A 24612-nucleotide genomic window follows, 5' to 3' on the forward strand; every position below is an offset into this window, starting at 1 on the left:
CTTAAAGAGGCCGCACGGAGCAGCCCTCCGACAAAGGGCGGGTGCCTTGCGTCCCTCGCCTCCCCTCTTTTATTCGACTTTTTAAACCACGGGGATCAGCCCACGTCATCCCCAACCCCTCTCCTCTGCTCAGCCTTACCCAGAAGTCCGAATCTTATTTCGATTTCTGCAACGCCCCTCCCCCGCCACTTCCATTCTGTTCTGCGTCCTCGCCCCCCTCCCCCCCCCCCGATTCGGGCTGACCCCGCGAAGGCTTACTCGGTGGGAAGGGCCTTATGGGAGCAGCGGGGACCTCGCACCACCCCGTGAATATGCCCGGGGTTGCAGCCGCCCCTCTGCTGCGCAGCCCGGCCGAGCGCGGCGGGGCTTCCTCCCAAGCCGGCGCGCACACGGCCGCAGCTGGGTCGTGCATTCCCGCACTCGGAAGTGAATCGCGCTGTGCGCGGCGGAGTTCGCATCCCGGGAAACATGGGCAGGGTCGCGCCTCGAGGATGCGCGGATGCGCGCGCTGCGGCGGAGCCCCTCTGAATCACCGGGCCGGGCTGCGCCACTCCGAGCCCAGGGCGCACTTCCTCGGAAGTAACCCCCCCCATGCAGTGGGACGTAGGGCGCCGTCCTGCGCCTGTGGGGCAGAAAGGAGCCCTACAGCGGCCGGCGCTCCCCAGCCAGCCGTGCCGGGGGCTGTGGGGCGTCTTCCCCGCGAAACAGGCGCAGGACGGCGCCCTCAGGCGCAGGCAGCTGTGCGCAGCGCAGCGCAGCCTCCGCTTTCACGCGGGTCCTGTGGCGAGGCCGGCCCGGCCCGGCCCGGCCCTGCTCGCGGCTTCCGCGCTTTGCTGTCCCCGGGGCTTCGCCGCTGGGGTTCGCCCCCCGCGGAGCGCGCTTTGGGGACTGCCGGCCCGCGCTTCCGCGCCCGCGCCCCGCTTTGCTGCGCTCCCGCAACCCGAGCTCGGGCCTTCTTTCAATTTCCGGGCGGATCCGGCGCCTTTAAGAGGCAGAGCTCGGTGCTGGGAACTCACGTCACTTTTCAGCCCAGAAGCTCTCCAGACCCACGAGCGAGGAGGAGCCGCGTCCCCCGCGCCCGCCTCTCCGCCTGCCTCTCCCGGGGCAGGGGGAATCCCCACGTCCGCGGGGCGCGGAGGCCGGGCGCGGAGGGCGCGCCCCCTCGCTGCTGCGGCGCTCCCGGCACCCCGAAGCGCGCCGCGCCGCCCCATTCCGCGCCGCGGAGCCAGCGCGCGGCGCGGAGCCATGCCAGAGCCCTCTCGCGGGGCAGGTCCGCTGCGCGCCTCGCGGGGCTGCCTTCTGGGGGCGGGGAGCGGAGGCCCTTCTCGGTGAAGCGCCCGCGGCTGGCCGGGAAAGGGTTTGCGCCGGGGCTGCAGGAAGAGGGAGGGAGGGAGGGAAGGGAGGAAGGAAGGAAGCGAGGAAGGAAGGAAGGAAGGAAGAAGAAAAAGAAAGCGGAGAGCTTCCTGGCCTCCTCGTGCCCCCCTCTCCTGAGACATGTCTGAGGGTCCCGGCCAGTGCTGTGTCAAGGTAACTCTCCAGTTCTGATCCTCCCTGCCAAGACGCGGACCCACTTCGGCGCGGCGACCCTGCCTTTCGGGAGGGGGGCGCGCGCTTGCCACGCATCGGACGGCTTCGAGGAGCCGCGCCGGGGCGGAAACAAGCGCGCGGGCGCTGCGCCTTCTTCCCCCGCCGGCTTCGGCGTGACGCTCTTTTCTCCCGGGCCGCGTCCTCCGCCAGGAGCGCCGCGCAGGTCGCTCCGCGTTAACCGGGGGGAGCCCGGCTTGTCTTCTGTTCGCTCGCATGTGCGGTTCTGGCTGCGAACGCGGAGTGGGGGTTCATCGCGCCGCTGGTGTCTTGCGCAGGGAGGTCCGGAGTCGGTGTGGAGTTTCTGTGCCACTGGGAGAAGAAAAAGTTTTACCCCCCCAAACTCGAAACCTAGCGAAGCTCCGCACCTCGAAAAAGACCCGGCCCCCCCACCCGGCACAGCACTAGCTAGTAGTCGCTGAAGGTCCCTGTGCATGCTTGCTTGGGAGCAAACCTGTGTAGGGGGCAGCGGACGTGCAGCGGGATCCGAGGCATGTTTCCTCGCAAGTAAGTGTTACTAGTTCAGTGGGATTTTCTCCATGTAGATGTGCAGAGAACTGTAGCCTACTGAGTAGGCGCTCATAGGAGTGGGCTGCGAATGTTGCCAAGCCTGATCCTAGGGACGTTTGCTCAGAAATGAGCCCTATTCAGCTCAAAGAGGCTTGCTCCCAAGTAAATGTATATAAGATTGGGCTGCCAGGAGGAGAGCTTGTTTTCAAGGGCTCCGTGTTTTAAGAATATTGGACATAGGATTTGTAATTCTATATACAGAGGGCTTTTTCGCATATGGTGCCTTCTTAATTTTCAACATTTTTCCACTGTTATCAGACTTGGGCAACTTTGACCAATGTGAGTGGCCTTCTGACAGTTAAAGGGCCAATATCACATTATTTTGAGATCACTATAGGAGAGCGAGCGAGCTCCTACAGTTTGACATGTAAAATGACCTTGCGTCAACACATTATTTTTTAAAAGTTAATTAAATAGTATAGTGCTATGACTGCATAAATTTGCGGTTTGGATAATTTACTTATTCGTTGCCTGAAATGTATAGCATTTCTTGCTTTAAGAAACTTTCTTCCAAGTTTTCTGAAAGGTTTGATAGAGTGAAATAAGTTGTTAAGTGGCCAAGGAGTTCAGATCGTACTCGAACTAAGCATTGTTTGGGTGAGCTATTTCATGGAATGCACGTTCCAAATTGCTTTTGAATATATTTGGTTATACATTTCTGTGCAACCAGAAAGGGTATTTTGTTATCTAGTACTCATAAATTTGTGTGCTGCTTTTGATTCAATAAGGCATTGTTCTCAGAAAGTCTGAGGTTGTAATCCTGTGCACTCTTGAGTTCCTTGAGACTTACTTCAGTCAGTGTGCAGGGGCTCAAGCTCCAAGCCTACAGTGGCTTGCATAAGGCCACCTAGATAAGGTTTCTTGGAATATGGTAATACTTGAATTGATGGCTTTACCGTTCACACTCTTAGGCACTTCACAAAAACAGCTCTCAAAAGAGAAGATATTGCTGTTTCTGGAATGCAACTTTTCATATCCACCAGCTATCCTTTTGTAGAAGTTTCTGGCATGTGGCAGGTTTGTGCTTTTGCGCTTGGTACACTTCTCTCTGTGTCCCCTTGGAACTGCATCTCACAATAGCTGGGACTCTAGTAGGTTGAAACTGGTGTTGTGCTATGCGAAGCAAGCCCTGCTTGAGCTGGATGGGACGTGCTCCCTACTAAGTGAGGACATCCGCCTCCTCATCTGCAATATGGGGGTGAAACCACTGGCCCGCCTTTCAAGAGCCGTTTTAAGGAATCCTGAGATAACGTCTGTAAAGTGCGTGAACATTCTATGTAAGTACTAAGTGTGGTTGTATAGCTTTATCTCAGGGCATGTGTGTTAGTATTATGTGAGGGAAATGCTGTGTGTTCATGCTCATGTAAGCTGGTCCTATGTTTAAAAGTATGTCCCAGTGATTTCAGTAGGACTTGCTCCCAAGTAAGTATGAATAGGATTGCAGCCTAAACCATGTATAAGCACTTTGAAAGCTAACATTTCTTGGACTGTAGAGCAATGGCATAGTAAGTGGCAGGCACCTATATACATTTGAGAATCTTTTTTATCGTTTTGCAGTGCGGACATGTCTAATCGCAAGGATCCATATACAAGCGGCAGAGTGCCTTTTTTATTTCACTGATTTATGCTTTGATTTATATTTTTCTTCAGGACAAGCTATATTGCTTCACGCCCCAGATTTCAGTTTCAGTGGGTCCGTAACTTGTTTCACTCAGATATACTAATGTTTTATGTAATCTTTCCATCCTTAAAAGGGTGGCGTTTTAAGGATGAGTGATCAGTAGCAACTGAGTATTTATCAAGTTTGAAAGCCAGGGCATTCACTGTGTAACATATTTTGCTTATGGTAGCTGACTACTCTTTGCAGTATAAAGTACAATCTGAAAGTTTCACTTCCAAGCTGCTGCTTAAATGCACATTTCCTTATCTTTCCTATGTGGTTCTGGGGCATGCAACACATAGTTTATCAGAAACATATCATAAACAAATTGAAATAACGTGGTCCTCTGAGCAATTGTGACTATATAACTCCTATATGTACCTCCTATACATAACCTCCTAAAAGATTTTCTAAATTAATGTCTTCCTACTGGTCCATATTCCATTTAAGCCCAAACACTTGGAATTAAACTGGTTTGGTTCTGTTCAATTTCAGTGGATCTACATAATTGAAGTAGCAGATGCTCTGTTTAATTGGGTTGTGGATCTGGGTGTTTAAAAAAAAGGTTTTCTTTTTGTTTGCTGGTCATGTGATTCCAAGTTTCTATTCCGGAAAAGTAGTAGTTCCTTTAATTCAAAATAGGAGATTTTCCAGGTGAATACCGTAGTATGTGTTTGTACATCAGTATTTCCCAAACTATTGGTATCTGCTGCACTGTTATTTACCTGCATTAAAATTGGAGGCACATTTCACTCTATATCCAAAAAGCTATAGAAGTAGCTTCTGAATTAGTTTATAGGACAATAGGAAGCCACCTTCCTTGCAGCTGTGAGATAACCCCATTGAGATTGGTTTCTGGCATCCCGCCCTCTTCTTTGCCCAGTCAGTCATCACCGTGGACCCGTTCCTGGGGAATGATGACTCTGAGCTGTGGCAAAGAACCCTAATGTGCCCTTTCTCTTTCTGTTCGGGATGATGTGATTACCCATATACTGGGGTCATTTGCGGCAAAGACGTCAGTACTGCATGGACGGACACACACACACACACACACACGTGTGCAGAGCAGTGAATGCACCCTATGGAGTTGCTTAATTTATTTAAGGGGTGTTTCGTTCACTTGTGCAAAACATTAATATGCCCTGGCACAATTTGGAAGTCACTGTTTAAATAGTACCTCTTTCTTATGTAGTTGGTCATATGACTTTTATATGTAGAACTCTGCAAAATATATATAATATTTAAAAGAGGTGTGTGTGTCCCCACCCCACAATTCCCGTACTTATACTTGCTTAAGCTTATACTTCATTTTTGAACATAGAAAGAGCTATTTTTAAAAGCAGTGTGGTTATTTCACTAGAACTGTAAATATAATTATTAGCTGCAGAATTGACTTCCAGTTACATTGGTTGGTTCTCTTCTCCCCTTGCCAGAGCACAGTCCTTTATTAAGTAAGAATCATTTTGGAAAGCAAAATAACTGAAATCGACTGTTCCCCAGAGGGATTTATCAAATGAACAAAGCAAAACAAATTTGGAAAACATGAAGGTTTGTTTCAGTTGTAATCATATTGTGTGTTGAAACATAAATGTCAGTATGGCATCGTTGAAATTTGGGAAATGTGAATTCCAAGTGCATAGATAAACTGGTTTGGGTAGCCAACTTCTGATTTGGAAAAATACTGTCTCTACAGTGAAGCCACGGCAGACTTTGGGAAATCGGGACGGGGCCTAGCAAAATCTTGAATTTTCTGGCTTTTCAAACCCCGGTGCTGCCTAATTGACAAAAACAGAATATATGTGTTGATTGGTCGCCCTGTTGCTAGCGGATGGCCCATCCGTGATGGAAGGTCATTTCAGCAGAGTGTGGGGTTGTCCTTTAGCATGCAATCCTATGCATGCTTAAACAGAAAAAAGTTCTACAGCTCTCAGCATCCCTCCATCTAGCCATGCTGGTTGGAGCATGTCGTGAATTTTAGTACTTTTTCCTATCTAAACATGATTGCGCCATAGGATTGGCAGAGTGAGCAACAGATATGATCTGAGAGGCGTATCTGCAACAGCGGGAAGGTTGCCACTTGAATCTTCTGCCTCGGGTGCCAAAATATCATGGGCTACCTATGGCTCATAGCTGAACCCCTGATTCGAAGTGGTCTTGCATTTTGTTTTCCTTAAAGAAAATACTTCAATAAACTTTGAGAATGTGCATGGTATTTACAAAGATGTTCACATGCAACCATAGATGTGTTGCTGAAATTTGTCTCCAAGCTTGGATTGCAAAGGAGTGTTGTGTTGTGCATCGGGGTGTGTACCCAAGGGTTATTATGTGGTGTAAGATGTCTCTTACCTTCCAGAGGTAAAGAGCAAATGTTAGTGTAGTGTTAGTGGCAAAGTCAATTGACAGAGCCAAAAGACTTTGAAACTATTTTGGGAAGCTGGTTAATTTAAGTATTTTCTCTGCTTGCTTTTTTTTTTTTTTGCTTTTTCCCCCAAACAGAAACAAGTCTGATCTATGACCGGATCATTACATGGGTTTTGTAATCCGCTCCCTCTGGAGATTCGTAGAAGATATGACTTGTCTAATTAAACTGATCTAATCTAAGTCTAAGATATATTTTTCCCCAAGAAGTATTGCAAGAGCTACTGATTTGGAAGGCCAGGATTAAGCTGATAGAAATGGCTTTTTAATGGTGTTTAAGAGCCAGTCTGCATAGACCAGTCTACACATGCCAGAATCAAACTCTGAAACGAAAACAACAACAAAATATCATGTGGTGTAACCTTCCTGGGACTCTGCCACCTCAGCCTGCAGCTTCTCCTGCATGCAGAAAAGTAGCAAGACAAGGAAAACGCTAGAAACCTTCGCCCTTTTGTACTGCTTTTTTTTACCCAGTCATCTGAAGTGGTCTCACGCCCGTTCTGTTAGGCCCTAAGTGGGGCAAGTCCACTTCATTTTTATTTTCTAAGAATATATCTGGGGCCCAGAGGTATTCTTAGAAATAAAGAGGTTGCTGTGGGCTGGCGCTTCATTTTGCAGCATGCTGGAAATAAAGTCAAAATAAATAAACCAAACTTTAAAGTTTGAATTAAGATCTAGGACGGGCAGGAAGCCTGGCAGTGTGTGCCAAGGGAGGTGTCCATGGGCACATTGGAACTCATGGGTGCCACGTTAGAGATACCAGTATTAGGGTTTTACTTCCTTTAATACCCATCTTTAGCATCGGGGGCTACAGCAGCCTTCCCCAACCAGTCGCACTGGACTACAACTCCCAGCATCTCTGAACTTTGGCTACGGCAGGGGTTGCACCACGGGGGGGCAAAAACGGCCATGGGGGTCTGACTGCGGGCCATGTGTTGCAGATCACTCTCTTGAGGTGAGGTACAAATAAGGCAATAAAAAGAAAAGGCAGATATTCCTCAACTGTTGTGCAAAGAGAAGGGTACGATCAGGGAAGATGGAGGATGGCTCACCAAAGGGGCATCGTATTTTAGCTGTTGTGGAGCTAGCTGTATCCATTGGATTTTGAACTCCTGTTTAAAGGCTACGGCCCCTGCCCGGGGGGGTTGCAAAAAGGATTTGGATGTGCTGGCAGCAGCCCCTGTGATGTGACTGTGATGTCTGAAAGACTCTTGACCACACGTGGTAACTCCGTTGCACTTACCATCTCCATGCCAGCATCAGCCGTGGCCTGTGATTTAAGATGCTGTTATGGAGATGTACAGATTACTGGCCCTTCTGTGCTGTGTGCCACTTTCTCTTACTTAATTAATTAGGCTACTTAATAAACTTTATTTTGGTACCTACTTATGGTTGCTATGCCTGCTGTCTCTGCTTCTTACACATTTGTTTTTTGTTTTTGTGGCTTCTGTAATATTTAAATTGGCCTTAAGGTTGCTGCTACATGTAACATGGCAGGCCACTGTAGGGTTGCCTGTTCAGGTTTCTCTCATGTACTATCCCAGTGATGTGTAAACCATAGCAAGAATTAGTGGACTAGGAAGTCTCTTTCCTGTTCTAATCACAGCTTGGCCAAGAATTTACTGGGTGGCTACTATTCTCTGTTCATTTGCAATATTGAGATAATAATACTGTGACTGATCTTGTCTATGAAGTGCCTCCAACACTTGAAACATCTTGGTCTAGTTCATGGCAGCAATGGTAGTAGTGTTCGGGTTGTGTAGAATATAAATGGTGGAGTGTTTTCCCCTGGGTGAGGTTGCCTTAAGAAGCCAAATTAACAGGCTCCACTTTGCTTGATAGCTTTCTGGGAGGCAACTTAATAAAACAGCAGTTTTGAGCTAGTATCTTCCAATTACATGGAACCTTTCAGTTCTCTATTGAATCCTTTGATCTCAAAGCATTTTTACAAATTATATGTGGTACCTTCCCATTTATTAAGCATGATGTATCCACACAAGTCTTTGTTCCCTGAATCCTATATAGAACATACTGTAAACTGAGATTTCCCCAGGCTCTGTGTATTCCAGAATGTGAACGTTTGCCATGGGAGTAGGTTTCTCCAGGTCCTCCTCCTAGCCCTAAAGGAATAGGAGTGGCTTCTGGAACAGCAGCTTCTGTTCATCTTGGGAGGCTGGGCACGTGAAATTTCTGAGCACCTAATTAGTTTCTCTAGAGTGGGCATAGCCAACTTCTGCATCCTTGAAGTCCAACTCTGCTCTCCGAACAGGAAGGCATGGAAGTGTACATGCCATCTCCTTCATAAAGTCAGCACCACTTAGCTGTAGAGCCGTACAAGACTCCTTGTGCCCCATTATCTCTAGGCAAGGGGTAGGCAACCTGGTGCCCCCCCGGTATTTTCAGTTTTAGCTCCCATCATCCCTGGCCATTAGCGATGCTAGTCCCCAGATTTGAGCTTGAGGGAACCTGGGCTAGTGCAGGGCCTCTCGAGCTGCATGAGATGATCTTCTTTGACAAAGACAACAATCTCTGCCTCTTTCGTGTCTTTGAAGTAGGATTACTATCTGCAGCTTGTGCAGTGCTTTGCACTAGCTACCAAACTAGCTGGCCAGAGAGCTAAGCTGATACATTTTCTTAATGCCAAATAGATAATCTAATTCGACTAATCAACTGTAGAGTAGTACTGGAAAACTGCCACTTACACAAAGGTGTTCTTGGCTTCCTGGACAATTCAGCAATATTTGATGTCAGGACTATGCTGCAAACTGTCAATCTGACAATATTTGATTGGTGTCTGAAGTCTAGAGAAAAATAAGGGAAAGATGGTGCCTTTCAAAATGTTCTGTGGTCTCAAAACATGGCCCCTCAGTGGCAGAGAACATCTTTTGTGTCCTACATGCAAAGGGTGCATTCCTAGTATCTCCAGTTAAAGGATTCTGGGCAGCCAAGCTTTGGCTTGCCAACTCTTGAAGGCGACGATCTGGTGGCCAGGATGGCTGGAGTGCAGCATTCTGGGACTGCAGGAGGCTGAACCTGTGTGCTCGAGGCAAAGTCCAGTGGCAGAAATCACTCTCCTCATCTAAGGTACATAGCTTAGACGTCTCCTGCAGTCAAACAATACACCCAAATATGAGACCAGACCAGAGCCATGCAGATCAGCCAGTGATGCAGGTTCCTGGAGCATTTTCATATGCAAATTAGGCTCATTAGGCTAATTTGCATAGGGTCATTTGCAGTGGACACATTTCAGGTTGCACTGGAAAATCATTAGAGTGATATAATTTAGTGTGTTTACTAAATACAAGTCAAACAAACATCGAAGCTTTAAAAAGTACCTCATGTCAATTTTTTGTCTTCATACACCAACAAGTATGTGACTTGAAATACCCGAGGCAAAAAATTGAAGCACATTTCATCTGATGTAAATGTTCTATTATGTAGACATTTTTATGGAAACTGTAAAAACAACAGCATATACTTCCTTTACATTGTTTAAATGTAAGGAAAAAAACCAAAGGTACTGAGAACTGTGGCCACCCTAATCCAGGCTTCCTCAACCTGGTGCCCTCCAAATGTGTTGGACCTCAACTCCCAGCATCCTTCAGTCATCATGGAGTGCACCAGGTTAGGGAAGGCTGCACTAATTAATTTTAGCAACCCAAAGAACTGCGCATGCTACGCTGACAACCACTCATCTATTTGGGTGGAGTTCAGCTCTCTTCCACTGAGGTTGTTGGAGCACCTTCAGTTCTGCTGTCATTAATTATTTCTTCCATTTCACACTGAGACATGTATGTTATTTCAGGAACATATATGTATTCTCTCACATACTTGCTAAGGATAATCACCCGGAAAACATAAATTGCAACTTCGAAGCTGCCAAGCTTGCCTAATATTGTATTTGGAATTGGCATCCATCCATGGTTACTAATGGACTTATGAAATGGAAAAATGTCCACCCCGCGTCATTGAGATCAGCCTAAACCAATCCAAATTCCAGTTGTGTCACTAGCACAAAGCAAGAACTAAAAGTATATAACTCAAGCAGGAGAGCCAAGCCTACACATCAGAACATGTGCATCTCTCTCTCTCTCTCTCTCTCTCTCTCCCTCTCTCTCTCTCTCTGTGTCAACACCCCCCCCCCATATTAACGAAGTAAGCATTTGGAAGATATTCTAGGAAACATGTATCCATTTTACAGATGGGATATACTGAGAATCTCTAGTCTAAGCGATAGTTCATGTATCCATGGAAGAGAACCCAAGGTGCTTGAGCAGGTGGTTGCAGGACAACTCCAGGCACTCTTGAATGAAACAGATCATCTAGCTCCACATCAATCAGGCTTCAGGCCTGGTTATGGAACAGAAGCTGCCCAGGTCGCTCTCTGGGATGACCTTTGCCAGGAAAGGGACAGGGGGAGTGCAACTCTGTTGATTCTCTTGGACCTCTCAGAGCCTCTTGATACCGTCGACCGTGGTATCCTTCTGGATAGATTGTCAGGGCTGGGAGTTGGAGGCACTGCGCTGCAGTGCATAAGATCATAAGAAGAACCATGCTTGATCATACCAAGGGCCCATCTAGTCCAGAATTCTGTTCACGCAGTGGCCAACCAGCTGTTGACCAGGAACTCCCGAGCAGGACATGAACGCAACAGCACCTTCCCACCTTCCCTTCCCATGTTCCCCAGCAACTGGTGTATATAGGCTCACTGCCTCTGGTACTGGAGGTAGCACACAGCCATCAAGACTAGTAGCCATTGATAGCCTTTTCCTCCAGGAATTTGTCCAGCCCCCTTTTAAAGCCATCCAAAGTGGTGGCCATCACTACCTCCTGTGGTAGTGAATTCCATACTTTAACTATGTGCAGTGTGAAGAAGTACTTCCATTTATCTGTCCTGAATCTCCCACCAATCAGCTTCATGGGATGACCCCGGTTTCTAGTGTTTTGAGACAGGGAGAAAAATGTCTCCCTATCCCCACCTCTATCATGTCTCTCCTTACCCTCCTCTTTTCCAAGCTAAACAATCCCAGCTGTTGTAACCTTCTCTCATGAGGGAGATGCTTCAGTCCCTTGATCATTTTAGTTGCCCTTCTCTGCATTTTTTCCAGTTCTACAATACCTTTTTTTTAGTTGTAGTGACCAGAACTGTACACAGTATTCCAAGTGTGGTCGCACCATAGGGCAGTTTAATATTGGCAGTTCTAATTATGTCTAACATGGAGTTTGCCGTTTTTACAGTGGCCACACGATGGGTTGACATTTTCATCGAGCTGTCCACCACAACCCCAAGATCTCTTTCTTGGTCACTGCTAGCTCAGTTCCCATCAGATTATATTTGAAGTTGGGATTCTTTGCCCCAATGTGCATTGCTTTACACTTGCTTACACTGAACCGCATTTGCCATTTAGATGCCCATTCTTCTGGTTTGGAGAGATCCTTTTGGAGCTCTTCACAATCCCTTTTTGTTTTAACTCCCCTAAATAATTTGGTGTCATCCGCAAACTTGGCCACTTCACTGCTCATTCCTAATTCCAGATCATTTATGAACAGGTTGAAAAGCATTGGTCCTAATACAGATCCCTGTGGGACCCATTATTTACTTCCCTCCATTGGGAGAATTTACCATTTATTCCTGCTGTCTGCTTTCTGTTCTTTAACCAGTTACTGATCCATAAGAGGACCTGTCCTCTTATTCCATGACTACTAAGTTTGCTTAGGAGTGTTTGGTGAGGGACTTTGTCAAAAGCCTTTTGGAAGTCCAGGTAAACAATGCGTACCAGATCACCCCTGCCTACATGTTTACTGACACTCTCAAAGAACTCTAAAAGGTTAGTAAGATAGGACTTACCTTTGTGGAAGCCATGTTGATTCTTTTTTAGCAGGACTTGTCCTTCTATATGCTTAATAATTTTATCTTTAATAATGCCTTCAACCAATTTATCCAGAACAGATGTTAAGCTAACTGGCCTGTAATGTCCCGGATCCTCCCTGGATCCCTTTTTGAAAATTAGTGTTACATTGGCCGTCTTCCAGTCCTCTGGTGTAGAGGCTGATCTTAGGGACATGTTGCATATTTTGGTTAGAAGATCAGTAATTTCATATTTGAGTTCTTTGAGAACTCTAGGATAGATACCATCTGGGCCCAGTGATTTATTTGCTTTCAATTTATCAATAAGGTTGAGAACTTCATCTTTTGTCACCACTGTTGCCTTCTGCTCCTACTTGGATGGCTAATTCCAGAAAGTGGTGCTGAGGGATTATTGCTCTATGCCTTGGCAACTATGCTATGGAGTTCCACAGGCCTCTATTTTATCCCCTGTGCTGTTCGGCGTCTATGTTAAACTGCTGGGGGAGGTTACCCAGAGGTGTGGAATGAGGTGTCATCAGTACGTGGATGACGCCCAGCTCTGCCTTTCTTTTTCATCAAATCCAAGCGAGGCAGTGGATGTTCTGAGTGCCTGAGTACGGCACCTGGGTACGGTAATAGACCGGGTGAGGGCCAATAAACTGAATTGTATTGTATAAAATATACAGTAAATACTGTAGTTTTAAGCTTTTTTATGTTATACTGTTTTTATTCTGTACGTTCTTGTTTTAATTTTTCTGGACTGCCCAGAGAGCCTCGTCTGTTGGGCGGTATAGAAATGTAATAAATAAATAAATAAATAAATAAATAAAAACTCATGCAAAATAGACCACTCAAGAAAGTAACCCAACTTTATTACAGCCTACAGATTAAGTCAAAATATGCATATAGTCAAGAATTCAGCATTTAGAAAACATTTACCTGAATGTGCACACATACACGGAGCACGCACCGTGGGCCCCAGCGCCCTTACTGCTTTGATCCTGTTGACAGCGGTTTCCTGTGTTGCAGCAACCTTCCTTGTCTGGAAAATGGCCCCAGATAGTTGCCCTGGAACAGCCCCTATGAGCCCCTGAGGCCAGCACAACATAAAACCTGGCAAAGGGGTGGCCTGCTCACTAGGACAGCAGCCACATTGGTTCCTGGGCGAAGGTGACGCAGGGGGTGTGCCTGTGTGTGTGGCTGCCTCCCCATTGCGTTTCAGTTTTTACATTCAGGTGTACAAACCTATAATACTTCTTGGGCTCCCCCCCCCCCCGAGTGAGTGTGCTTGCGGGCACAACGCATGTATGTACAAAATGCAGCACAAATGAATAAATGAAGTGGGTGCAGAGGAACTGGAACAGGGACTAACAGTATTTTAAAACTCCCTTTAAAAAACAAACCCCCAACAACCTTCCTTGTCTGGAACATGGCCCCAAACCAGCACCCCAGCTGTTCCTGTCAAAAACTGGTAATCGGGGCTAGAAAGGACCTCTGTTTGGAAACTTTGGAGAGCCAATGCCAGAGCAGGAAATGTTGGTTAAGAATGGACTAGCTTCTGCCTGAGGAAGCTTCATACTTTCAAACATGCCCCCAAATACAAGGATGATCTGTGAAATACTTCACAGATACTTGCAGGTGCTATTTACTTGTAAAAATGGGGGTTTGGCCAAATGCAGCGGAACTGACTGAACTGCAAGCAAAGGTTTCCCTCGCTGATTTCCTTCCTCTCTGCTTATCTGTTATGATCTCAAGGCAAGACTGCACTGCTCCTTCCCGCTGGGCAGGACGTTAACGTGACTCTGCCTTAGCCCTTACCTACCCCCTTGCTGCGGACTGACTTCTCTTGGGTCTCACCTGTTGTGGCAAGCCTTATATTTTTAGGGAGGAAGAGACACACTGGCTACAATTCTAAGCAAACTAGGGAGTAAGCCAAATCAAATACAGTGGCACTTACCTCTGGGTAAACATGTATAAGCATGCCCTGTGGAGGTGATTGTGGTCTATAAAATTATGAATACAGAAAGAATGGCTAGGCAAATTTTTCTCTCTCTTATAATACCAGTGCTTAGGATCGCTCAGTTAAGTGGGTTGACAGTGGCCTTTACTTCAGCACTGCATAATTAACTTACAGAATTCACTGCTGCTCACTTACGTGTGCGGTTTGTCTTTTGTTTTTTTAAGAATTAGCACTATTCTCAGTGAATTAGTCTATCAATTGCTATTGGCACTATAGTTCAACAGAACCTCAGTGTCCAGTGGCAGTATATCTCTGAATATCAGATGCCAGGGGAAAGTCATCACTTGATATCCTGGTTTTATAGACCCCTTCCAACCCTACTATTCTATGATTCTATGCTTGTAAGCTCCCAGAGAACTGAGCTGGCTGCAATTGGAAACAGAATGTTAGACTAGACTTGAAAGCCACCTTGAAGACCATGATGTGGTGGGAAGATGGGACAGAGGTTTCTAAATAAATAAGCAGAGCTGCCTTGCTAATCAATCGAGGCAATCCTTACGTTCCTAGCCTGAACCGGGAACAAACTCTTATTCCAGTATTACCCTTGGCAAGCCCCAACTATCTTCCAAGTGAGATTGCAGCACATGGTGTTAAAGAATTCACTTCTTAGGCCGTGACTGACTTTAGTAGCGAGTTACTTTTTGAAAGGATGAGAAGGGAGGAAATCCATATTGTGGATAAACTTGTCTGGAAATATTTTCCATCTGATGTCAACAAGGCTATTTACTGGCGAGCGTTAGTTCTTGGTCTGTTCAAGGAAATGGCCATATGTCAACTCAAACGTGTGTGTTTTTCTTCTGTCCCTTTAGCCCCAATTTCATAACACTGGCTGTATGGCGGGCAATGGATTTTGGGGGGGGAAAGGAAAAAAGCTGGCTTTGTCACACAGGGAATCTGTAGAAGAGGAATGAAGGCTCAGCCTCTGAAAAAGGAGAAGGCCATAAGAATAAGGCTTCCCTCACTTCCTGGAGCCTTTACATGACTGTAGTATCGTTCCCAAGTTCCATTTACTCACTGTTCACTTTAGCCTTTTGTTACATGTTTCGTAAACGGGAAGATGGCCAGTGGGAGTGAAAAATTATTTTTCCGAGCAAAAGGGAATATAGTAATTACTGTTTTGCGGCGGGTTTCTTTATTTTGAGTCTGCACTCTGCACCCCCCCCTCCCCCGGGCCTCTCTTGTGTGTTCATGGAGCAGCTGCACTTTCGAGCAGTGCCAGCTCTGTTTGTGTCTGCCAGTTTTCTTGCTTCTCTCTTAGCTGCACAAGCCTCCTCTCTGCTTTGAGGGGTGGCACTGAAATAGCTGGTTTTGCACTTGCCAGGTGCACGCGCAACACCGGCTCCCTGTAAATCCTGGAGACAGCCTTGAGAATTTGTGCTTCCCTCCTGATCAGTCTGGTGTGGACCCCCCCCCCCCATATTACATCTGCACCAACCCTAAATAGGGTTTGAAACCTGCTTCGAATTCTGGTTAAGATGGGAATCCTGACTAGTGTTTAAATCAAGGCCTGCACCAATTCAGGTATAAAGCTGGACCATGGTTAAGGCTGACAAGCTGGTGGGAGATGGGAGGGAGAGAAAATGCATATATTCTTGGGACAGGCTTCCATTTTCAGGGGTTCTTCCAGACAGAGAGCTGCTAGTGCTACCACTCAAAGGCATTGTGCAGCTGTTCTATATTTTCCTCCTTTAAGCGGTGGGAAACACGGGAGGGATGCAAGTGGAAGAAGACATTGTCTGCATTTCTCCCCCCCCCACCTCCCCAATTCCTTGAATTAGGCAGGGTGATTGTAGAAGGCTGCATGATCTGGGAAGTAGCACCATGACCTTGAATCGAAGTCAGACTGAACAAAAATAATCTATCAAGACACCCCCATCGGTTGTTGCTGATTTTGTTTTTGTGCTATTCCTGTATTTAAAAAAAGGTTCATGTCTCAAGGAACTTGTAGCCTAAATTTCATCAGCGAAGAAACAAAAGGCAAATGTGAGCTTGGGAGAAATAGTCCTTTGAAATCAAGATGGTGGAATGTCCGTTCCTAAAAGGACTTGCTCCTGCTCAACTTGCTGCACAAGTAACTCATTTTCAATATATAACTCGTTTGCATTCCACACTTCTTATATAAAATACTGAAGGCAGACAACCAAATCAACACAACCAAATTAATACTTAATGGAAATACTGCAATAATAACATAAAAATGGCAGTTAAAGCACAACATAATTATTTATTTTTAAAGCACCCAACATTGTCTAAGGGCTGTATAGAGATTAAAAAATGAGATAGTTCATGCCCATGGGATTATCTTCATTCCTTAAGAAAATAAAAAAGTATTATGTCTTAGAAAGAAAAACATTTGCAAAACCTTGATTACAAAAAATCTTACCAAAATAGCATCAACAAACAATAAAGAAAATATATAATTACGTAACTGTATCATTACAAAGTTACTTATTCAACGCATGTCTGTAATATACTAGGCTGCATTCCTGTACACACCTTGGAGTAAGTGTCATTGAACTTGATTAGGATTGCCCTGTTAAATCTAAATTTACTTTAAATAATTGAAGAAGAGGTTTGCATATCTAGATGCACGGTGGCGTTTCTGTCTATCCCCTCATAGGTGGTTAAATGTACCTCCCCAAATGAAAAAAAAGGATCATTACCTCCTATCGGAAGGCCACGAGGGAGAAAGACCATAAACCTCTAGGGGAGAGAGTTCCAGAGCCGGGGACGGTGGCGGGGGGGACCCCTGAAAGGCCCTTTCATGTGCAGCCCCCACCCCACTTGAGAGGGTGAACAAACACTTCTGCTGATCATCTAAGCGTTTGGGCTGGCTCATATGGGAGGAGGTGGTCCTTCAAGGGAGTTGCCTTACTAGTGGCCTGGAGTTCATATAAAAAATGTGGGAATGTTTTGCTTTTTTGTCTTTCATTTAAATAAACCTGCCCCTCAGGCTGCCCAAACACAAGGCAAGCTGAATTGACAACATTTAGGTGCCATTTAATAGTAAGAGCAGAGCTGCCAGGAATTCTGTCTTGACCTGAAGTTTCAGGGGTTTCGCTTTTCAGGCTCTCATGGGTGGGGTGGGGGTGTATGAATCCAGGCGACAAGTTATCTTCTGCTTTGTTTAGAGTTCTTGCTCATAGCTCCAGCCCCCGCCTCCCACCCCGTCCATCGAGCTCCAGGCACAGCCCAGCTCTTTCCCCTGACCAAAAACCTTCTGCCTTTGCCACGTGCCACTAAGTTCCAACCTCTAATTTGTCAGGCGCCGCCCTTTAGCTGCCAGGCGCCACCTCTAAATTTCAAGGTTTGATCCTTGGGAGACCCTGCCTTGAGGGTTTGTGAACTGCCTGCTGAAAATCACGAGAATCACGTGGGACCAGCTTGACCTGAAACATTTCCACGTAGTTGCCTCTTTCATGTGGCTACCATGCCACTGATTGTATGTGTGATTCATCTGTGAATAGGGTTGTGGAACTTGGATGAGATCAGTATGGTTTTGTAGCCAAGGCTGGCTCCTTGCTTAGCATGAATATTTGTAAGTTCCAGGCCTTGTCGGGGGTAGGGATGTGCATACAAGCAAAACTTGAATTCATCAAAGTTCTCCAAATTCCACCTCAACACTCATTCCATCTGATGTCCATATCTGATTGCAATTGTTTTTTTCTTTTTGCATTAAAATTCATACATACTTTCATGTGTATTTTTTCAAATGTATGCATCGATTTGCACACCTTTGAAATGTATGCATCGATTGTGCACACCTTTGAAATGTATGCATTCTTCTCCCATTGATTAAAGCATGCTTGTGCACATTTTTAAAACGTATGCAGTTTTCATGCACAGGTATGCATGATGTTGAATGCATTTTTTTGGTCCATGGAACACATTGGAAGCTCAGAAATGTACACTTTTTATTGGCAGGTTGTGTCCAAGCCCGTGTTCAGTCTGGAAGGTGCAAACTGGGTAAATCCTGATTAAAAACAAACTGAACCAAATTTCTCCTACATCCTGGGGCAGTGGGCAGGAAAGAATACCCTTTCCCTCTTTTATTACATATGTCAAGGCGCAGAGTTCTGGTTACCATGCTGGCCTTGGAGAGCACAACTTGTCTGAGTTTGCATTCCCTTTCTTGTATTCAAGTTGGGACTGTCAGTCAGTTAATCATCTGCCTTTTAACTGATAAATGTGCATATAAACAAAACTTCAACACAGGTGCCTGCAGCGCAGTCCTATGCATGTTTACTCAGAAGTAAGCCCCACTTTGTCCAGTGGGACCTACTGCCTAGTAAGTGTGTTTAGGGCTGCAACCTCTGCATTGAAAACAACTTGAGACAATTTTAAAAACAAAATCTACCATTCATGGTTAAAATGAAAGGCTGTATTTAATATTTTCGTTCTCTACTTCCTCTTATGGTGTTATGCTGGAAACAAAATAACCTAAAAGAAACTAAATAAATGCTCTTGAATTTGCAGCTCCTCTGAATATAATTGGCCTGAACCAGTTAATCAACTGAAGCTTCTATTCTAGTGATTTTTAAGCTGATTTTCTAGAAGTCTAAATTTAAATTGTTCAAAAGTGTATTCCTCTACCCTATACTTAGGGAATTTCTCATTATTTTCAAGTGTTGGACTGAAATTCATGTCCTTCTTGTGCTGCCCCCTGCTATGCACCAAGGACCACCTTTCATTATTGCCTATTGCAGGGCAGAGAATTCCCTCAGGGGACGTCTTGCCCATATTTAGCTCATAGTGGCCACTTGCTCTCATATAGTTTGGGACACAGTTCTCTAAAGGGCTGCTCACTCTCAAATGAACCTGCCTGAATCTTAAGATCATCTTCTGAGGCTCTTCTCCAGGGATCACTGCCTCTGCCTTTTGAATTATGGTAGGTGGGACCGAAGGAAAGGGCCTTCGCTGTGGTGGCACCCTTCATGTGGCGTGCTCTCCCCTGGGAGGTTTGCCTTATGCTGAGCCTTCTGCTATTCTGGTACCAGAAGAAGATGACCAGGAATTTTATCTGCCCAGGCCTTTTTCAGTGTTAGCCAGTTCAGTTTTAGTTGTAGCTCACCCTCCCATCTCCCTGAACCTCCTCTCCCATTCCCTATAAATCCCTTTTGCCCAGTCAGGAAGGTAGTGGTGGAAGGTGTTGTGGTGCTCCGGCCACAGGAGAAGAGGAGGGAGGTTCCTCTCCCTCTCTGATGCTCTAGCAGGCTGCATAGCAGCACATTCCAGGATGAAAGACCCAGTGGCCCTTGGGAGATGTATGGGCCAAAGCTATGCTTATCTCCATCCCTCCCACCTCTCCTGTAAAATGTATGGAGCAAGAGGTAAAGGCGTTGCCTGCCCCTGTCCCCTGCATTGCGTTGCTCAATATTAAGGTGTAATATTGATTCCAATCTTAGTAGGAGAGGGAATCCCTAATACTTCTGGACTTGGGCCAAGCTATTACTTCAGTCAAAACAAGTTATCGAAACTGCGATGGATACCCATAGGCATGTGTGCTAAAGCATGTTTGCACATAGTGACTCCATGGAAATAAATGCTTGATTAAATTGGAACTAAACTAGGGCTGCAGCCCTCTGCAGCCGTACACAGCTTAGGCCTAATTCATTCTTACGTTGCAGTTCCAGGGCATGTTTCCTAGTGGTCCGGTCCTACACCACTCTGCTGCCACCAGTTTTCCCAACCCCATGATGATAATAAACCTTTAACTTGCAGCACGAGGCCCACTTTAAGTTTTTTTAATCTTGGATGTTGCTTTAGTATCTTTAGGGCGCAATCCTGTGCATGTTTAGACGGAAGAAAGTTCTACAACTCCCAGCATTCCCCAGCCAGCAGGGCTGGCTGGGGAATGCTGGGAGTTGTAGAACTTTCTTCCGTCTAAACATGCACAGAATTGCGCCCTTACCACAGCTAGTCCAGGTTGGCTGGATCAAGCTCCCAGCTTGGCCCCTTGTGGCGCAATGTGAACGGCAACACATTTAATCAAGGGATGCCACAGGGTTCCCTCAGAAGCATAAAGGGGAAAATTCAAATTGTATATGTTTTACATTTTATATATAATATATAAGCTCTAGATTTTTGAGGCTTACGCTGGCGGAACCTTTCTATTTTTGCAACCTGCCTTAAGTATAAGCAAAACCATATAATACATACATTAAAGGGGCACGGGACTGCCCCTTTAATGCAGATATTGTATGAGTCTGTTTTTCATCTGCTTGTCCCGTCCCAGCATGCAGTGGCCTGCAGAAGCAGAGTAGCCACTGTAACCATCATTTGGTGTGATTATCTATCTTGACATATGTTCTCTCCCTTTTATTTCTCTCCCTCTCCCCTCCCTCCTCTCTCTCCATCATATTCCTTCTTGCCCCACCCTGCAGAAGAAGGACTATGGTGCTGCTGGTATGAGGTGGATTTTTTTTTTCTAATCGCTATGATTTAAATTGCCAAGAAAAGATGTGTGTCATTTTTTAATCGTTTCCCTGTTTTGAAATCCATATATTTCCTGAATAAACATGCATACTAACTGGTTGCTACTTAAAAATATTGGTTTGCAGAGATAGACAGTGCTAGTATGTCCGAGGAGCATAATCAGAAAGCTTTGTCCATGCAGCCCTTAAACATTTTCCGCTGTAGCATTATGTCTGCTTGAAGGTAAGAGGCAGATTTCAGTTTGGCATTCTATGCACATATGTACAGATATTAGACAAGATCACTACCTTGAAAGCTAAAGCTGCCGTCCTATCTACACTAGCTTCCAAATACACCCAATTGAACAATGTAGGACTTGCTTCTGAGTAAATGTGCATAAAAGTGGCCTGTAATTGTCTTGCACGCAGCACAGCAGGGTTCGCTTCGTATCCACCCTACAACCCACAACTTGCACTAGGGGTTGTAGGGTGGGCACGAAGCCACCCCTGCTTTGCTGTGCGCCAGGTTCAGAGAACACAGTAATCTGCACTGCATTGTGGGGGATTATGCAAATGGGGGCGGGGGTGGGGTGAGAAACCACAATGTCTTTTTCTCCCTAGACGATCATCCAGCCACCCCCATAGAATGGCCCTAGTTCTCATTCTTATATCCCCGTTTTTTTCATTTGTCTGGTAAGCATGGGAAAAACGTGTAGGGACGGGAAACCAGTGTCTACAGCAGATGTTTTCCTACATGGCCCTTTCTCTCTCTGTAAAAACAACAAAGATTCTTGTGGAACCTTGAAGATGCATTTATTGTGGCATAAACCTTCCTGGACTATAGCCCACTCCTTCAGATGCATGCAGAGTCGTCCTGAGTGGCATGGGTGTCCACCTACCCACTTAAAGCCCTCCTGTGTTTAGGTGCTTGCCTGAACAGGGCTAGAAGGTGAACTGCCAGCTAGGATACATGAAGCCCCAAATGTCTACACCTAGCCTTGGCCAAACACCGAGTGTTTAAATAAATTTAATGTGGCAACACAGCAATTTAAATCAACTAGGAACTCACGATTTGTCATAGCAACTATTACTGGCTTCCATTAATGGAGCTAAACAGAGATGGCATATGAATCTACTATTTATTAAGAGGCCTAGAGAGAGGCCAATACCATTGCATCAGCGATGCTGATGTTGGAGCCTGCCGGAAAGATACTTTGAAGCCGAATCACGTGATTTAATGCTGGGCTGTAAATAGGCAGTTTCCAGTTTTGTTTGGTTCTGAGCATTGGGGCTGCTTAACCATCCAGAATCTAAAATAAATTGGCAGAACATCTTGGGACTAGTTCCATTCCTCACAGAATGGGGCCTCAAGAGCAAGTAGTTCGCTAAAGGATAGTGCTTTTGCCGTACTTCTCTCCGCTCAAGACTTATTTCATACAGTGGTGTGGATTGTACAATATGTGTATCCTCACCTCCTCCCGCGAGAGAGTTTCATGGCCACCGAGAGGCCCTCTCCTTGCTCCCATGCAGGTACCTTTCTGGGGATGTTGGGATGCACAAGAGAGCCTCATCTGAAGATCTTGGTGGTCAGGCAGGTTTGTACAGGAGACGATACCTTCAGATACCCTGGTCTCAAGCTAAAAAGAGCTTTAAAGCTCCTCACCAACACCCTGAATTCAGTCCAGAAACAAATCGAAAGCCAGTGTAGTTGTTTCAGTAGAGGAGTTGCATGCTCCCAGTACGCAGCCACCGTTAGCACTGTGGTAGCTGTATTCCACACCAACTGTGGTTTTCAGACACTTTTCTAAGGCAGCCCTACACAGAACACCATATTTTCCCTGTTCTCTGCACATTCCGTGCAGCTTCACTGAAGCACAGAAGGAGTTCAGTTTTAATCCAGAAGCATTTCAAGTGGTTTTCCAACTAGTAACCTTAATGCAGGGCTGGGGAACCTCTGGCATCTGGCCCGTGGAGCCTCCTTGCTTTCCTCCAGGGGGCAGGGCTTGTCCTCTAAGCCCTGCTCCCCGGAGGAATCCCCAGTTACCTCTGATCAGAGATAACAGCGGGGATGTGGGCAAAGGGGACTTGGGCAACAGTGGGAGGAACTGCCGGTCTTCCTAGTCCTGGCCGAGCCCTTTTGTGTGGCACATGGGACAGTGAGTGGTGCACAAAGGGCAGTACACGGTGCACGAACCCAGAGACCCTGCTCCTCCCAGTGCTGGCAGAGTCCCTTTCTCCGTGACACTGTGGGCGCAGAAAAATACAAAAAGGGCATGGCGTGCTGGTGACGTCAGTGAGTGTGGCCACGCCCAGTGACATCATCCAGCCCATGGACAGGCTGGTGGGAGGCAATCCAGTCCCCATCAAAAAAGGGTTCTGCACTCCTGCCATAATGTGGGCACCCCCACCCACACAAACAGAACAGTGATCTGCAGTGCAACGAAGTTCAAGAATTACTGGCTTACGTTTAATCCTGTGTAGGAAAAAGAGGTCTGTGTGTTTACTTTGGGAGAGCTTTTTCATATACTTCCTGATTGGTAGTAATAACAGTAGAGTAATAACGTCCAAAATAAATATTTGACTACAGATCTGTTCACATGTTCTTCAGTCTGGTTTTATTGCTTCTGGTTATAGTTTGTCTTCACTTTCTGTTTTTGTCCTCCTGAATTTTCATCAAATGTTGCCCAAAGGCAGCCATTGGCTTGTATGTTATTGATTCATAGAATCATAGAATAGTAGGGTTGGAAGGGGCCTATAAGACCATCGAGTCCAATTCCCGGCTCAATGCAGGAGTCCAAGTCAAAGCATCCCTGGCAAGTGGCTGTCCAGCTTCATCTTGAATGCCCCCAGTGTGGGAGAGCCCACCACCTCCCTAGGCAATTGGTTCCATTGCCATATTGCTCTAGCAGTCAGGAAGTTCTTCCTGATGTTCAGCTGGAATCTGGATTCTTGATATGCCCTCCCCAAAATAACCCATAAAAAGGGAAATGTGCATCTGATGTACCAGTGGCTTTAAACCTTCCTTTCTACCTGCTACAGAGGTCCTGTCATTGCAGGGTTCTGGGACATGTTTTCAGGTAGGGGTGGGCAGGCTTGAGGGTTGCGGGATCTACCTTTGCCTGGTGCAAAAGGATGGAATTCTTCCACTTAGAATGGAAGAATTCTGAGCCCAGGTATTTGTTTTTAAACGTAGCTCTCAGTCCTTCCACCCAACTCCAGTCCCACTTATCCTAAACTTTCCTCATTCCAGAAATGAAATGTAGGGTGATGGGAGTCATTTTGTTGCTGCTATTGTTAAAGAATTGGGAGCCAGCTGCTGGGAAATATGAGTGGGTGGGTGTTATTGCACTCATGTCCTGCTTGTGGGCTTCCCTCAGGAAGCCGGTTGGCTACTGTGACTGGGTTTGCACGAGATGACAACCCACCACGGGCAGCCAGCCATGGTGGGTTGTCATGTTGTCTGGACCAGGTGCATTTTCCAGAGGGCGGCTTATTTTTTTCTCAAACAAGCCACCCTTAGAACTCATAGCTTGTTGTGGGGTTGTTCATACCCATGGTGAATTGTTGTGCTGTCCGAACCCAGGAGAGCGATTTTTTGTGGGTTGCTGGGAACAGCTACAGAGGCGCTTGGCAAGAGCAGCAAAAAAGCCTGTGCCGCTCTTCGTGATCTTGTCAGTGCCGCCTGCAGCCTCCCTCGGCAGTGACTGCCCCTCCACTGAGGCCCAAACAGCACTTTGGAGGGACCATCACTTGTTTGCTACTTTTTTTTACTTTGGGGGTTTGGGGAGTATGCAAATGGGTCCATTTTTTAATATATTTTCCTGTTCTTTTGCAAGTGTGCAAGAGCGCAGATTTTCCTGTCCCATATTGGTAGCCTAGCTTGTCAATTTCCTTGTATGTTTCAGTTGTCAAAGGGGAGTGCTGAAGTGCGCAACAAAGTAGGTGCAACAAAAGGTGGAGGGGACAGTAACGTGGCAATGAAATCCTCTTGCTATTAAGTGTTGAACTGAAACTTGTCAGTGTCTTCCTCCAATTCAACACTTCCCTGAATCTCCAGCAAGTCCAGAAAGGGGAGATATGGCCTCCTAACCCCACCCCG

At 46.1% G+C, this 24612-nt stretch overlaps 1 protein-coding gene across 10 annotated transcripts in view; it reads left to right on the forward strand.

The window, feature by feature from the left end:
- The first annotated feature begins 277 nt into the window (after positions 1–277).
- Positions 278–24612, forward strand: part of ETV6 (ETS variant transcription factor 6) — a 203623-nt gene continuing 179288 nt past the window's right edge. Inside the window, exons 1-3 of one of the 10 annotated variants that reach the window (XR_014784510.1) lie at positions 278–3431; positions 5248–5362; positions 6311–19899. Coding sequence is in view for 4 of the 10 variants with exons in the window: in XM_084811334.1 (XP_084667460.1) it covers positions 312–1502 (1191 nt within the window). In the remaining 6 variants the exon portion in view is untranslated. Of the gene's footprint in view, positions 3432–5247; positions 19900–24612 lie in introns of those variants that run through there. The other 9 variants (XR_014784509.1, XM_084811334.1, XM_084811335.1 and 6 more) reach the window with 9 other exon arrangements.

Source organism: Heloderma suspectum, chromosome 7 (genome assembly GCF_057233095.1).
Source record: "Heloderma suspectum isolate Gila_16-S chromosome 7, 16-S_ref, whole genome shotgun sequence".
Taxonomy (NCBI): Eukaryota; Metazoa; Chordata; class Lepidosauria; order Squamata; family Helodermatidae; genus Heloderma; species Heloderma suspectum.